This window comes from Panicum virgatum, chromosome 1K (genome assembly GCF_016808335.1).
Source record: "Panicum virgatum strain AP13 chromosome 1K, P.virgatum_v5, whole genome shotgun sequence".
NCBI classification, from domain to species: Eukaryota; Viridiplantae; Streptophyta; class Magnoliopsida; order Poales; family Poaceae; genus Panicum; species Panicum virgatum.
This window is the reverse complement of record NC_053136.1, coordinates 45,711,524-45,727,149: the sequence shown is the minus strand read 5'-3', so window position 1 is coordinate 45,727,149 and position 15,626 is coordinate 45,711,524. Positions and strand designations below refer to the sequence as shown.

Sequence of the window (15,626 nt, the reverse complement as noted above, 5' to 3'; positions counted from 1 at the left end):
TTTTGCCTAGATTGTGCCGCTTTAAGATTGTTTAGTAACATGTCAAAATATACACCATGCGAATGGAACATGTTTAGGGACTCCCTTGAACAAATATGCAGCATCTTGAGTTCTTCCGGTCGCATCAATAGACTTATGGAACCACATGACCCCATTGCAATATATCAAAAAGTTGATGACACTCATCCTCGTCGGACCAGTCCATGAATCACACATCAACGTGACGCCAAATAAGGGCCAGTCTTTCTGAAACTTTACGTACCTCGTCTTCAAGTCTTGCTCGCTCTGATCAAGGTACTTGCCATCAATATCCCGTCCAGTGGGTGATGCGATACCTTCACCTGCAAACCATATGAAAATCATGAGATACAAGGATGTACGCTCATAGGTATCATTGCAATGAAAGAAAACTTACCCCACTTTTGTGTCTCCCTGACCGCACTGATAAAGTATGGACCGTCAGCCTGTCTTCCAGGAACTCCTGCAATATGGAAAAACTTTGACCAAGCTTTACCAATAGCTTCCTTTGCGTTCTTATCCTTCTGCGTCCAGGAGCCTGTATCAATCCTTGGTTGCATCATTCCTCTTCTCCCACCAGCTGCCAAGTTATAGTCCTCCACCACAGGACTTTCCCTCTGCGAAGTGGACCTTCGAAACATCATCTGCATAACATTCCCCCTCGTCGAACCACTACCCCCTCCACGCTCATATGCACCTCCTCTCTGTTCCACTCCGCGTCGGAACTCTGCTTCCGCTCTTGATAGATCCATGGCACGCTGCACCTGAGCTTCCTCATCTTCTTCATCACCGGGATAGTTTCCCTCCGCTGCAGCCTTCTCCCGTCTCCACCTCTCTCGAGCCCGGTCAGCAGTTGCCTTCTTTGCCCTATCCAACTCACGCTGAAAGAAGTCCCGCACATCAGGTGGCACATTCCTGCAATGGACCACCTCCACCCCGCGCCCAGCCAAATGTTGTTTCAATCTAGTCGCACCACCTCCTCCTTTCTGTGTACGACAATAGTTGCATCGCCATCCGGGATAAAGATTTTCCCCGTGTTCCCATACAACATCTCTGCTTGCCATTGTCTATCTGCATACATGGACAACAAAAATATATCATCTAATATTCTAACTCCTAAGTCATAGTGTCAAAAATCATCTAAATACACCTAAATCCTAAAACATTCTAAATCCTAAAACATCCTAAATCCTAAAACATTCTAAATCCTAAATCTTACCTACATTCTAAATATACCTAAGTCATACACCTAAATCCTAAAAAAAATCATCTAAATACACCTAAATCCTAGGGGGGAAAAACCTCACCTGCCGGCGGCTTACCGCCGCTCGTGGCGGTTTACCGCCTAACCGGGCCGGTAAACCGGCGTCCAAGGGCGGCTAACCGGTCGGTACCGGTAGATCTGGTACCGGCTCGGCTTACCGGTGTGGGGGGCCGGTTAGCCGCTCTCAGGGGCCGGATGGCCGGGTCAGGGCGGCGGACGGCGGGTGCTGGCGGCGGACAGGGGTGCCTAGGGGGCGAGAGGAGCGGACGGGGGGCGGTTGAGGCTGCGGGACACTTGGAGATAGGTTAAATACGCTGTGCCGCGCGATGGGCCTTAATGGGCCGTCGTTTTTTTCTTTTTCTTTTTTTGATTTAACTTCTAAATTCCGCAAACCATACTAAATGATCAAATATTTGGAAAAATTTGACACCATTAGATTCGTCGTACCTTGAAATATTTCTAGAAATTTTTTGAGAATTTTTCATTTTTATGAATTTAAATTCAAATTTTAAAATTTGGCCGGTTTCATACCGGACCAAACCGGTACTGGTCCGGTCCGGTTTGACCGGTTACCGGTCAAGCCGGTCCGGTTACCGACGGTTTAGTAAACCATGGTCCAGCGAGAGCTGCTTCCTGCAGTTGCAGGTAGCGGCACGTGCGCGCGCGCGCACATCCGGCCAGCCAGGCGGGCAGGCAGCAGGAGGCGGAGATCTTCCAGCGCAGTTGCATACCTGCACTGGATGAAGCTCGTACCGTGGCGTCCTCCCAGTCCCAGGCCTCGTGCGCGTGGACCGTGCAAGGTGCGAAAGCAAGCTTTGAGCGAGAGATCTCGTGACCCGTATGTGTGATGCCCCCAACACAACAAGTCAGCGGCCACGGTTTTTTCTTTCTTTCTGCTTCTCTTTCTACTCGCGGAGATAGCAGAGGACAGAGAAAAAGACTTGTTTTTTTTTTTGATTGAGGGGGAGAGAAAAAGACTTGTGAGTTGTGACTTGTACGGGAGGAAGGCGGTGTGAGGCCCAGGAGACGTCTTACATGTTCTGGGCTGCCAGCTCAGGCACAGCCCGTGTGTGTTGTTTCGATTTGTTCGCCGGTCCGGCCTAGTGACCCAGCAGGCTTGTTGCCAGCTGCTATTATCGATGGGAGACACGGCAGGCGCGGCCCGCACAGGCCTAAAAGCCCGCTAATACTTTAACAGTTTTACCTTTACCCCATGTATTATTTATTAGCATACGTTTAACTCACACCCGTCCTCGGATTATTTTTCGTCAAAATTTATAGACTCACGTGCGACGGGAACAAGCCCACCGCAAGCTGTTACAAAAAAAAATACAAATAAAAAATACCAGTTGTTTGGACCGGATAAAAAAGAGTTCCAAATTAAGAAAGATATTATAAGAATATATAGAAGAGCTATTCCATTTGCAAACCATATTAAAGATTAATTTGGAGATCCGTTTAAAAGTATACAGTTGAGTAAAAATTGTTTTGAACCCATAAGAAAAATATCCCATAGCAGAATTGAGTCACCTAAAAATTTCTCTCAGAAAAATGGAGAATGTCTTGAACAAGATTTTAGATTATATTCGTTGTGTGCTGATGCTGCAAAAATGGAAGAGAAACATGGCAATCGTTCATGCTGAATCTAGCCACTTTCCTATTTGTTCTTTCTCGAATACATGGAAGAGTCGTATATCTTTATATTATATATTATAATAGAAGAAAACAGTTTGTTACATGACACGTCGTTCCACTGTTGTGGCCGCAAGTAAGTTACAATGATCAACCGGTCGAGACAATGTTTTCTTATCATACTTCTGCGCACGCTCCGGCTGTACAAACATCGCCAGTAGATGGAAGGAAGCTGTGCGCAGACCGAAGCTGACTACGTGAAATCTTAGAGCCTTTCTGGAAGGGTTTATTGTAGCTTCAGCTTCACCTGTTTTGCGCAAAATGACACTACTAGATTTTGAACTTTTGCCACGAGTTTCCGTTGAATGATCGACTGGAACTCCATTAGGTATTACTTTCTCCTCTCCATGGGTGACGGTTTTTAGTGTCAAAGTAGTATTTCCCTAGAGTAAACAATGAATTTCCTAGCAACAATTGCCGACCAACAATACCAGATCAAAGGGACAAAATAACTCAATTCCCGCCAGCCACATGTTCACAAACTCTCAGCATATATTATAAATCTTGTAGTGCCAGGTATTATATAAGCTAGGGGTACAATAACTAGAAATAATTAGGCCCCCTTTGGGAGGGCTTCGAGCGGCTCCGGCTCCAATGCAAAAATCACTGTAGTTGCACTATTCATCAAAGCCACTTTCCTCTCCACCTTTTCTTCTCTCTCACTAGCACCGCAATGCTATTCATTGAAGCCTTGGAGCCGTTTTTAAGGCTCCCCCGGCTCCGCGCTATAATGGCACTACAGTACCCCAGAGTCGGCGTCGACAGAAGCCCTCCCAAACGGAACCTTATTTTTTATTTCACTAGCTTCACTTCACTGGTGAAGCTGTGTTGAAAGAATGCTCCCAAACAACCCTTCGTGGAGCAAGTGTTGAAGCCCATTCAAAGCCGGCGATAATGCAATAATCTTTGTACGACACAGATAAGTACGACCAGGAGGCGGTGCGTGTGTAGTGATGCTGACATGCTATGCATTGTACTGTTTAATTTAGACACATGTCCCTACTCTCTCCGTCCCTTAATATAAGCATTTCTAAGTTTAGTCAAAGTCAATTTTATTGAACATAGTAAATAAGTTACAAAGATCTATAAGATAAAAATAAAATAACTAGATTCGTTATGAAAGTAGTTATCATAATATATAAGTTTTTGTATTTAAAATAATTCATTCATAAGAATATCGGTGGTTAAAGTTGAATAAATTTGATTTTGACCAAATTTAGAAATATTTATATTTTAGAATAGAGGTAGTACCAAGTAGCATTGTATCAAGAGCACACCGCGGTGGACGTACAGCGCAAGCCCGCGCGGCAGGGGTGCGGTGCACTGCTATACGGCCGGTACTCTCTCCGGCGCCTCGGCGACGACTGCGTGAACGGCCGGTGAGGTGAACACACACGACCACCAGTCCACCACGGAGTGCAGATCTAGCAACAGGATAGCAACAGCAGCCCCAGCCGCTTTCCGCCGCGCCGTGATTGCCAAGAAAAAAAAAAGAAGAAAAAAAAGCTAGTCGGCCGGCCGGGACGACGCGCCAGGCCGAGCCCGGCCGCCCGTAATCACACGTCGGATCGGGATCCCCCGGCCGAGCGGGCCGGGCCGGGACGACCCGGAGCAGGAGCGCCCGTGAGGCCGTGACCGCGACCGATGCGTTAGCTATACATGCCGCACACGTGACAGTGTGACACACCTGCTGTGGGCGAACAGATATTCAGACACATGCATGCATGAAGCCTTAAATATAATTGGAAAAAATAATTAATTACATAATCTAATTGATTAACACGAGATGAATCTTTTAAGTCTAATTAGTTCATAATTGAACATTATTTATCAAGTAACAACAAAATGTGCTATATAGTACTAAAACCAACAATTTTTCAACAATTTTTCACCGACTTAAACAGGACCAACGTCGTTCGAGGCCGCTTTTCAACGAAGCGAGGGCGCCGAACGGAATTAAGGACGACGACGGACGTGTGTGCGGTGCGCGATTGTGCCCTTATCAACCACAAGGGAATACTATAATTAATGAGAATCTCTCCGGACACATGTATGAAGTACTAAATGAAATCTATTTACAAAACTTTTTGTATGGATGGGCTGTAAATCGCGAGACGAATCTAATGAGCCTATTTAATCCATGATTTGCAACAGTGATGCTACAGTAACCATTCACTAATTATTGATTAAACATGAATTAATTAGCATCATTAGATTCGTCTCGCGATTTACAACTCATCTATAAATTTTTTTTTATAAATAGACTTTATTTAATACTTTAAATTAATAAGATTCCAACGCAAAAAAATTGCGCGTGGAACTAAACACGGCCATAGTAGCCTGGCGAAAGCTCAGCCGTACCGACCGCCAACTAGCGCCCAACGGGGAACCGAGGACGTCCCCGTCGCCGCCCGGCCGGATCGGCGCAAGGAAATGTCCCTGTCAACGTGGGCCTACGCCGGCCACGCATATGCGCACCGTGCACAACACGGCGCCTTCATGCGTGCAATTAATGCAAGCAATCTTACAAATCCCAATCATCAGTCAGGGAACAGCGCGCGCCGCTAGCTGCAATGCGAATGTTGACCGGAGTACTGCATCAACACATTTCAACATGTCCGAATGATCCGATGCAACGGATTTGTCGGTCGAGCCGTCGATCGATCGTAACCTGGCCTAGATTTTCTCCATGCAGACCATGCTGATCGATTGGCCGACAGGGCCGGGATAGCCATCAATCACCGCCCCTCTCGCTCTTCACCTTGTTTTATTTCTGATAATAACTATAAAAAGAGTTTTTTTTAACTTTAGTGGCACGTAGTGCTTTGTCCATAATTAAGTACATCATCTTAAATATTTGGAACATTCATGCTAATCCTTATGATAAAAAAAGATATATTGTTGACATTCTTATGAAAGATATAGATTCATCTAACAATTATTTGTTGACTCTAATTATCATTGATAATAATACATATTATACTTATTCTGCTTTATAAAAGGAGGAAATTAAAGTGCACGCAGCAGGGTCCATAAACATTTTATGCGTTCATTTTAATTTCGAGTGAGAATCTATATCCATAATGTGACCTTCAGAACACATGAAGTGAATCATGAGAAAAGTGTTATGACCCATATATACGTCCATTTGGGAGTTTATGGACCTAGGTGATAATTACCTCTTCGAGTTGATTATTACCTGGTGTCTTAATTTGGAAGGAGCAGAATGCCCGGATGTTCTGGAGTTAGTCTGGTCATTCGCATGATCCGATAGGAAGTGTTCTCATGGATTGACGTCGGAGCTAGTAAGCTAGGTTGTTTGTTTGCTACATATGTTAAGCCCCAGCGTCTGCCCTTTCTTGGTTGTTTCAGACGTGTAATATAGAGCTTGTGTGAGTGGTTTTGTGGCGAGTCAGCTCGCGTTGTATGACAAACAAGTTTTTCCTTTTTCTTAATATAAATTGACCCCCAAAAATCATGGATCTAAGTTATTTTAAAAGATAGTTTATTTTACTTAACAAAAAAATCATTGATCCATCCATGTTATTTTAAAAGATAGTGTAAAGTGACCCCCAAAATCTATACATGACTTAACTTCCTTTGCTAGAAATAATTCAATGTATCATCCTCTAAATCTACATCTAATAAGTTACAAAAGATTACATGCAATGACCTATAATATAAATTAAATAACACGAGGCTTCACTTCTCCAGTACACATTAGTAGTGGGCCTTTCTGATGGTTGAAGCGCTCCCTATTTTGTAGGAGTGGTTTAATGGCTGTAACGAATGATCAAAGATCTCGTACGTACTGGTCATTACTTATTGGTGTGCGGATGCGGAAACTAGGGATTCACAGAAGAAAAAAAAAAGAATGCGTAGTCACTTCTTCCTGTCGTCCAGAAAATGTTTAAATATAATAGCAGAGTAATGTTATATGTACATATACAACTATATATAGCGTCAATATTAGATATTCAAAAACAAGTCTTGGGCTCTTGGCGCCGTTACAATCGGCGATCAGCTGATAAGCAGCTAATTAATTTAATTTCTTTTCGGTTTCGGTACAGTACTACTAAGCAAATATACACTATAGTACTGGAGAAAAGAAATTAACATTCTGAACATTTGAGCATATATCAAGAGTACTATATATATGGCTACATGGCTCTGTGATTATTAACTGTCTTGTAAAAAGAACAATGTTTTTTTGCTCCAAATTAAAGAGTACAGTCGTCAGCGCTGCAGAAGAAAAAACAACAAAGAGAAGAGACAGTTTGGGAGGCATGAATCTTATCATCCCCAATAAGCCAATACTAACCTAGCTGCTACAGCATTATTGCTAAATACTATCTCCTCCAGTATAATTAACCCAATTACATATAGCAAAAACAACAGAACATTTGAGACATGCACCAATTATACCAACCCATGCATGGTTTCTACTCGATGTAACCTCTTGGATTAGTAGCGAACTGAAGAAGCCCCTTACTCAGCATGCATCCATGTCTTCAAGGTTAATCGAACCATGTCTCTTAATCCTTTTTTTTTTGCATGAGATGAAGTCGACCTTATACTACTCCCATCATGCATTGTACAGTGTATACTATAACAACCTGTTGTAACGGATTCAGTATAACACCCTTGCATGCATGCCAATGCCAGGTTGCTCAGGACTCGCTCGCTCAGTATATATGCAAGGAGAAGCTTTTATTGCATCCTGCTTCCAGTGAAGGACGACGAGGCCGACTTCATCTCGGCCTCCAAGGAGCTGATGTCACCGGCACCGTCATGGTGCTCCCCTCTCGCCACCGGCATCCCCCTCATGACGCCGCCGCCGCCGACGCCAAGGAAGTCGCGCGTCATCTCAGCGCCGCCACGGCCCTGGCTAAACTTCACGTCTTGATCCATGTCGTACATCCTTGGGTCGATCATGCCGCCACTGTTGGCGCCGCCGCCGAACATGCCGCCGCCGGCCAGCGAGTTCATCAGGCTCTGCAGGTGCATCTGGCTCTGGTCGAGCATGGGCGCCCGGCCGTGCGCGGCGGAGGGCACGGACGAGCCCACGAGGCCCCCAAACACGGACGCGCCGCCGCCGTGCGCGCTCGAGTTGGAGCCCATCTGCGACGCCTTCTGCAGCAGCGCCGTCGCGGACATCTGCGGCAGCATCACGGCCTGGTCGTTGTACATCCCGCCAGGAGCAACCTGGTGGTCACCGCCGGCAAAGCCCCCTCCGCCGCTGAAAAGCATCGCAGCTGAAGTCTCAGAGCCGCCGGCGCCGCCGGCGCCGCCTCCTTCGCTGAACTGGTCGCTTGTCAGGTGCCCCTGGCTTGCATGGCCATGACTGGAAGTACCTGAGCTATTTGCGCTGCTCGCGATGTAGCCCAGGTTGAAGAGGCCCGGAGCCGACGAAGCCAACGGACCACCACCGGCGCCGTTGCCTTGGAGATCCGGCAGGTGCATGAGGCCTTGGAACGCTTTGCCCTGCAAGAACGCGTGTGACCCAGTGCCGTCGCCGCCGTCGATGAACTCGTGCGGCGCGCCCATGAGGAACGCCGACGATGGTGGAGGCGGCAGGGGTCGGAACGCGGAGGCGCTGGAGGGGCCTAGCAGATGATGATCGAAGCGGTTGGCGGCGCCGTGGCGGAGGAGGTCGGCCTGATGGTAGTGGTGGCCGTGCGCGTCCCCTCCGAGGGTGGATGCGAGGTGGGAACCGACCTGCGAGAGGCTGAGCGCCATGTTGGCGGCGGTGGTGGCGCCGTAGAGGTGGCTGGCGGTGAGGCCGGGCGGCGGGAGGCGGGCGCTCTCCTGCGCGAGGGCGTCGCAGAAGGCCCTGTGGGTGATGAAGCTGTCCCTCCTGCATGGATGGATACATGCAATCACGTGTGCATGCATGTGATGATTGACAGGTCAGTAACAGTGGGATCACGAGGCAATATGTGCACACACGGATCTAGCAATTTGTGCTTGTGACGTGCTAAAACCAAATCGAAGTTTGCACGTGAAATGGTATGGTAGCACGACAAGAACAAGGACAGCGTCACAGTGAAAGCACGCATGCATGTGAAATTGTTCATGTGCAGAATTTTCTTGGTGTCATGCAAATTAAAAGCAATGCTCAGAGAGAGAGAGAGAGAGAGATATTGCTGCTAGGGGTTACGCTAATCCACACTGTAGCGAAAGGGAGAATTTCCTCTTCGCCAACAGCAAACGACAAAAACCTAGAGAAAGTTTTGGAAAATGTCATAATTTGCATCAAACCAATCGGCAAACACAAGTTTTCAGATACTGACGTTGAACTGACTGAGGTACTGTACTACTGTACGTACAGTGAAAATAGCCTTTCTCTAGTAAAAATTAACGGTGCAAATTAATCTAAAACCAAGTTTTGATTTTTTTTTTCTAAAAAAATATTTCGAGTGTATGTATGGCAAACTGTACCCTCGTAAAATTTCAGAAACCAACTCCTTTAAATTTTGAGGTGCAATTGTGTGCAAAGTGATCAACATAAAGTGGCACCATGCATGTTCCCTCGCAAAACAAAGTGTATTTTGTTTTCTTAAAAAAACACTATACCTTGTATATTTATCTTCTTTTCATATCATGCCAATGTGTAAGTGAGTCTATTTATTATTAAAATTTTGCATGGGTACATTAGAAGTGTTACCTGATGTTTTTAAAAGAGAAACTTCCATGGCTTTTAAAGTAGAGTATGTATGAGATGAATCTGCACCAGCATATTCACGTCATACATACTCTCTAGTAGCATGGATATAGATTCCTCTATTTTTATGTATATGTATAGGTTTCATCTGTAGTTGTCATTTCACAATGTTTCATTTATTACCAAAAGTCTTGAGAATCTTTCTACTAATACCACATTTAGATCATACGAATAGTTAGCAGCTAAAATAAATTAGAAAGCCAGGTGGGGAACCAAACAACCTTCCCAACCCTCCATGTAGGATGGTGTCTATGGCATTAACTGCATTACTACATAGAACTTTTAGTTTACATGGCAACATAATAAATGAGAGAGAGAGAGAGTGGAGAGAGGAAGAAACTGTGTCTCATGCAAGACCTAGTGTGAACACATAAATCAATACGTTAGATGCTACAAGTTGTGCATTGGAAGTTAGATACTACAAGTTGTGCATTGGAAGTGAGGTGATGTCTTCATAATAAATGTATAATAACAAATATAATAGGCGGAAGAAAGAGAGTGAGGTTAATAGGAATTCGTACCAAGACATCATGGATTGTAGAGTATAGTTTCTAAAGGTAGTGTCTTGACAATTCGGCGTTAGACCAGTCCCAACCCTCCTATTAGGATGATTTTCATAGCATTAATGAGGATGCCACATAAACAATTTAGTGACATGACAAGTGAGTTAATGAAGGAAAAGATAGGCATGGTTTCTCATGCAAGACATCATGTCTACACAAGAACCAAGAAAGGGAGAAGAGTGATTGGATGAGGCAAGGAGAGAGAAGAGAGAGGATTGGATGTGATCTATTTTCTTTATTTATCATAGAAACTATGCATTGGGAGGTAGTGTCTATGAGTAGTTTCTTACTTTCTTTTTTTTAGACACCATCTATAGACACCATGGACACTACTCATAGACATTATGGGTTGGGATTGCCGTAATAGACCTGCTAACTATTAGTAGTTCTCCCTACTAACTAATCATTAGCTTGTTGGAGAGGTTGCTAATAGGTGCTAATAGTTTGTAGACATTTTTAACAAACAAACAGCTAGACGGCCACCTATTGGTATAGATGGATCCAAACAGCCCCCAACTAGTGGTTTGTATCTATTAATTAGCTAGGTAATTTCTAGCATTAATGGATCCAAACAGGCTCTCAAAGACTTCCAACTCTTTTAATTCTAACTTGAACTTTGTTGGTTGCACTTGTTTCACACTCGATCGCAGCTCGAGGTCCCATAAACTCATGTCATCATCAATCAAGGAGGAAAAGGTGGAAAAGAGTTGGAGTAGAAGGTAGTAGGTTGTCATGCTATAACTGATAGCATGTTCCTAATGGCGGCAAGCTTCCAAGAGGAAAAGGCAGAGGAAAACATTGCACAAGTTGACATTGGAGATTGCCACGGGCGAGCGTAGAGTCACCAAGAGACATCAGAATGAAAGCTTCGTCACAGCAACAGCTCGCTTTCCAAGATTCCAAAGAAGGGGCTCCAAGAAGAAGAAAAGCAAAAGGGGACAATAGCAGGTTTCGTTCCGTCCGTGCTTGTACTTACGGATACATGAACATCAAATATACGCATCCGTCAATTCTCTAAGCATGTACAGTGCCCTTGCACCAATCTTACTTTGAACGTCTAGGATACCGCATGTACCCACATACAATGTGCACACTGCACAGATGCTTTTCCTGAGGGAATAGAAAAGCACCCACACGAAAACAAACCCTACGTATATTCCCAGCGGCTAGCTAAGGGCGGCCCCGTGTCCCCCAGAATTATTGATGCAAGCTAAGAGAGGACGGATATGGGCATGCCCCGGCCCAACCCCAATCACTAGATTGCAGCTTCTGTTAATGCTCGTTTCCCATCAGATAGGTTCATGCCAAACTAGTGAAAGACTGTGGTGACCACTCGCCGGCACGGCAGGCCGGCAGCCCGATTCCATCAATGTGCGCGCGGATCTCTGCCTGCCTGCCTGACTGCTAGCTAGCTTGCTCCTGAAACTTTGCAGCGCATGTGAACTCTGAAGGGATGCGAGGGCCTGGACGGGCATGGAGTACCTACCGTGTACCCCCAAGGGAAAAAAAGCTGTGACTGAACTGTGAACCCGGCCGGCCTGCTGGCTCTCTGACACGACCAACGGATGGCCCTGGCGCCCTGCACGGCATCTAGCTAGCCAGCCAGCCAGCTCATGTGCAGACAGCAGGCGCAGGCCAGGGCTACGCGAGCTAGATGACATGGCGGCACGGCACGACGCAACCGATCGATCGAGTAGAGTAGAGCATGACGCGTGACACTGCTGCTGCTGCTGCTGGGAGAGTGCATGTTTCACTACTTCTTCGTATGTACAAGTATGGAGATTATTGCGCCCCTGTCTTGGCTTTTTAGGCAATCAGGGCTCGAGTGCTTGACGATGGTGGGCTAGCATAGCAAGCAGCAAGGGAAACTTTTCGAGACATTTTCGCATCTACGAGGAGTGCGCAATGGGACAATGGCCACTTCACGTGCATGCAGTCGCCTGCCTGGCGGCCTGCTGTGCGGCTCTGCCCTACTCTCTCTCTCTCTCCCACGGGCCACGGGCACAACACAAACAAAAGTAGTTGTTGGCCCGCGCCGAGACAAAACCCTAGCTAAGCCGGAATTATATTACGCAACACTAAACATTCTTTGCGCGTCGACCGAAGCCAAACCGCGTGGCCGCCCGCAGCGCCGCTGTACTACTGCACTTCTTATGTCACGGGACAGTTTGCAGCTAGCTGCTGCTAGCATGCAGTGCAGAAACCAATGCTGATCTCAACCATGGCGGAGCGCTAGCTGAAATCTGAACCATGCGTACGTGACATGCCTTAGCTTGTTCGATCTCGCACCCGGAGTACGTGGTATCTAATGCGAATGACTAGGCTTGTTGCCATGGTACTTGATGCAGGCATGGTGCCATGGTACTTGATGCTGGATAGTACTACCGTGCAGCTGGGAGACGACATGGATCGGAAGAGATCGATCGAGCACACGTACATACACCACTGGCTACACGTACCACTACTACCACTTCCGCAGATATAGCAGCTAGCAGGCCCAGCTAAGATCGACGGTGACGACACGTATATACGTGCAGAGACGATGGATGGATGATGATACACGACACGATGATGACGACGACGACAGAATTAATTAAGCTAAGTGAATGTGCAGTAGTAGTAGTAGTACCTGGAGAAGAGGGTGCCGCAGTCGCAGCGGTACTCGCGCGTGCCGCAGACCTTGGAGTGCGCCTTCCAGTCCGACTGCACGGCGTAGCGCTTGGAGCACTTGTCGCACTTCCACTTCTTCTCGCCGTGCTTCCGGCAGAAGTGCTTCTTGATCCCGGTGAGGTCGCCCAGGGCGCGGGACGGGTCGTGGTGCGCGCACGTCGGCTCCGGGCACAGGTACACGCGCCGCCGCTGCGCCTGCAGCGGGTCCTTCTGCTTCAGCTTCCACGGCAGGTTGTGCCCGCGCCGGTGCAGCTGCAGGTTCTGCTCCCGCTGGAACCCCTTGTTGCACACCTCGCACACGAACCGGTTCGTCGCCAGCAGCGTCTTGGGCGACAGGGCGATCACCTCAGCGTCAGGGTCTGCACCATGCAATGCGATGCATGCAAATGCAGTAGTAGTTAGTAAGTTAGGCATCCATGCATCCATGACTATTGGCTAGCTAGCAGCTTAGCCAATGGGTGGTTGGAGCCAGCAGTGAGTAGTATTAGGCCGGGCGTTGGGGTTATATACGTAGTATATACAGCTGGAGAATTTTAATATACATGTCTTTTCCCTTTCCTTTTGGTTTGGTGAGCGAGGGTATGGACAAAATAAGGCAACGAGGGAGAGAATATTTTCACGAGACTTTGAGCAGCACCAGCGAAGGACGTGCGGCGTTTGCAGCAACAGATATAGCGAACAAAGGAATTGACATAGATCATGTGTCATGGCCTCTATCTGTTTAGGTAAGACCTCGAGAGAGTGAGACAGTAGTGGCGAAGGGATAAGCAGCTAGCTAGCCACCTCACGAACACAACATGGAATAATCTTGCGAAAATTAAAATCTGCAGCAGTGCTGTTTAACTGACAAATAATACATAACCCTAACTTGGAACTGTGTGTGTTTAAAATGAATTTATGTCTGGAATAATACACATCAGCAAGTGAAATCGGCTGCGAGATGGTACTACTCTTCTTTACCTGAACTGTGAACTGAAGAGAATTCACTCAGGTGAGGCTAGCTACAGGCTTTAAATGAAGTACTAGCTAGTTAGTGCAACATGTGACGAGACCAGTCCTCTGAATCGAATCGATCAAGATGCGGACAAAATTCCTAGACACGGGATGACGGCAAGCTAGACAGAGATGCATGAAGATCTGACGAAAAATTATACGACCATTTCATGTAGTTGAAATCCAGCGGAGAGCAAATCTTGAACGGAATCAAGTACTCGATAATAAGAAATTGAAGAACCGGAAATTCAGAACCAAGAAACCTAGATAAGATCCAAAGAAAAACGAAGCGGCGCTATAGCTCCCTAGATATACATGAAACACCCCCAACAAATAAATTCCAATTATCCAATAACTAAGATCCGCAGCAGGAAGAAGATATGCATGGCTGGAATTGAAGAGGATTTGCTTGCTATATATAGGATATTATTACCTGGTAGGGTTCTCTTCTTCTTCACTGGCGGTGACGCCGCCGCCGCCTGGGCGGACCCTGGAGCCGACGACGAGGCGGCCGCGCTGAGCAGTGGCGCAGGAGGCAGCTGCTGGTGCGGCTGCGCAAGCAGCGGCTTAATCTGCTCCTGGTGGTCGCCATCCCTAATTCCAAACAGCGCTGCCACAGCCGCCGCCGATGAATTGGATGCCATCGCGCCCTCCAGATTTGTCCTTGACAAACTTACCGCTCAAGAACAAGGGAATCTTTTCCCTTTTGGTAGCCTTAGTTTATTTCTGGATTGGACTAGCAGGGCTGTCGTCGATCTTCCCTTTCCTCCCTTCACCAAAACAAAACAGTAGTTCCCGACTGAGACATGGCGAGAACAAACTCAAGTAGTGACTCACGCAAGACTCAAGATTGACACTGCACATCGTGCTAGCAAGCAAGCGCAACAGAAGGTGTGTCAGAAAGCTTGCTCTTTCCCGAAAGGAGGACGAAAAGACCAAGAGGAAAGAGCAAGAAGACATCGAGATCGAATTGAAGAAGGAAGATAGGCGCATACCTATCTATCTCATATGTGTGTGTGGCTGCAAATTGATCTGAAACAGCAACAAAAGGAATCGACAGGAAGCTTGCTGGGGAAAACCAACAAGGGATTAGGGCTCGTCCAAGACCAACAAAACAACAAGGCGCGCAGGAAATCCAAGACAAGCAGTTGCGCTGGAAAACAAGCGAGCAAACAAAAGCTCGCAAGCACCAAAATCCACACGTATATAAAAGAACCATCGAGGAAAAGGGGAGATATGACTTTGTTTCTTGTCCATACCTCCTCCCCCTCCTTCCCGACGAGTGCTGCCACAAACTAGCTGTTGCTTGCTCTTGCTGTGGTTGTTCCTGCTGGCCTCGCCACCGTAAAACTCATGGCAAGGGAGGAGGAGGAGAAGAAGTGGAGAGGAGGAGGATATGGAGGAGGCTAAGAAGGTTGTTGTCTGATTTCTTTCGCATCCTTGTCATACTTTTCTCTCTCCTCCCTCCTTTCCGTCGTCCTTCTTTCCACACTACAATATGCTGTTGTGCTAGCTACACTACAACACAACAGCCCTTTATTCCAGGTCATTTGTCCCGGCTGCCTTTGGACCCGAGACAAAAGGTGATTTTTGTCCCGGATCCAACGGCTAGCCGGGCCAGCGGGGGGATAGGGGCCTTTTGTCCCGGGTGGAGCCACTAACCGGGACAAAATGTCCCCCTTTTGTCCCAGTTGGTGTCTCC

At 46.8% G+C, this 15,626-nt stretch overlaps 1 protein-coding gene across 3 annotated transcripts; it reads right to left on the bottom strand.

Moving 5' to 3' along the window:
- Window positions 1-7,109: 7,109 nt before the first annotated feature.
- LOC120712280 (protein indeterminate-domain 4, chloroplastic-like) lies at window positions 7,110-15,415 on the bottom strand. Of its 3 annotated transcripts, XM_039998046.1 has the most exons (6): window positions 15,184-15,415; window positions 14,920-14,992; window positions 14,358-14,694; window positions 12,891-13,290; window positions 10,220-10,297; window positions 7,110-8,831 (listed from the first exon to the last, which is right to left on the bottom strand). In XM_039998046.1, the coding sequence occupies exons 3-6, from the start codon at window positions 14,566-14,568 to the stop codon at window positions 7,685-7,687; spliced, it is 1,836 nt and encodes a 611-aa protein (XP_039853980.1). In that variant the 5' UTR covers window positions 14,569-14,694; window positions 14,920-14,992; window positions 15,184-15,415; the 3' UTR covers window positions 7,110-7,684. The 3 variants fall into 3 exon arrangements, with proteins under 3 accessions (XP_039853980.1, XP_039853972.1, XP_039853988.1); XM_039998038.1 differs by lacking the exon at window positions 14,920-14,992 and having other exon boundaries at window positions 15,184-15,411; XM_039998054.1 differs by lacking the exons at window positions 10,220-10,297; window positions 14,920-14,992 and having other exon boundaries at window positions 15,184-15,408.
- Window positions 15,416-15,626: the final 211 nt, after the last annotated feature.

Coding starts and splice junctions, on each gene's coding strand:
- LOC120712280 (XM_039998046.1), bottom strand. CDS start 14,568: ATGGCATCCAATTCATCGGCGGCGGCTGTGGCAGCGCTGTTTGGAATT. Junction 10,298..12,890: donor TGCGGCACCCTCTTCTCCAG/GTACTACTACTA, acceptor TCATCCTAATAG/GAGGGTTGGGACTGGTCTAA. Junction 8,832..10,219: donor CTACAATCCATGATGTCTTG/GTACGAATTCCT, acceptor CCATCCATGCAG/GAGGGACAGCTTCATCACCC.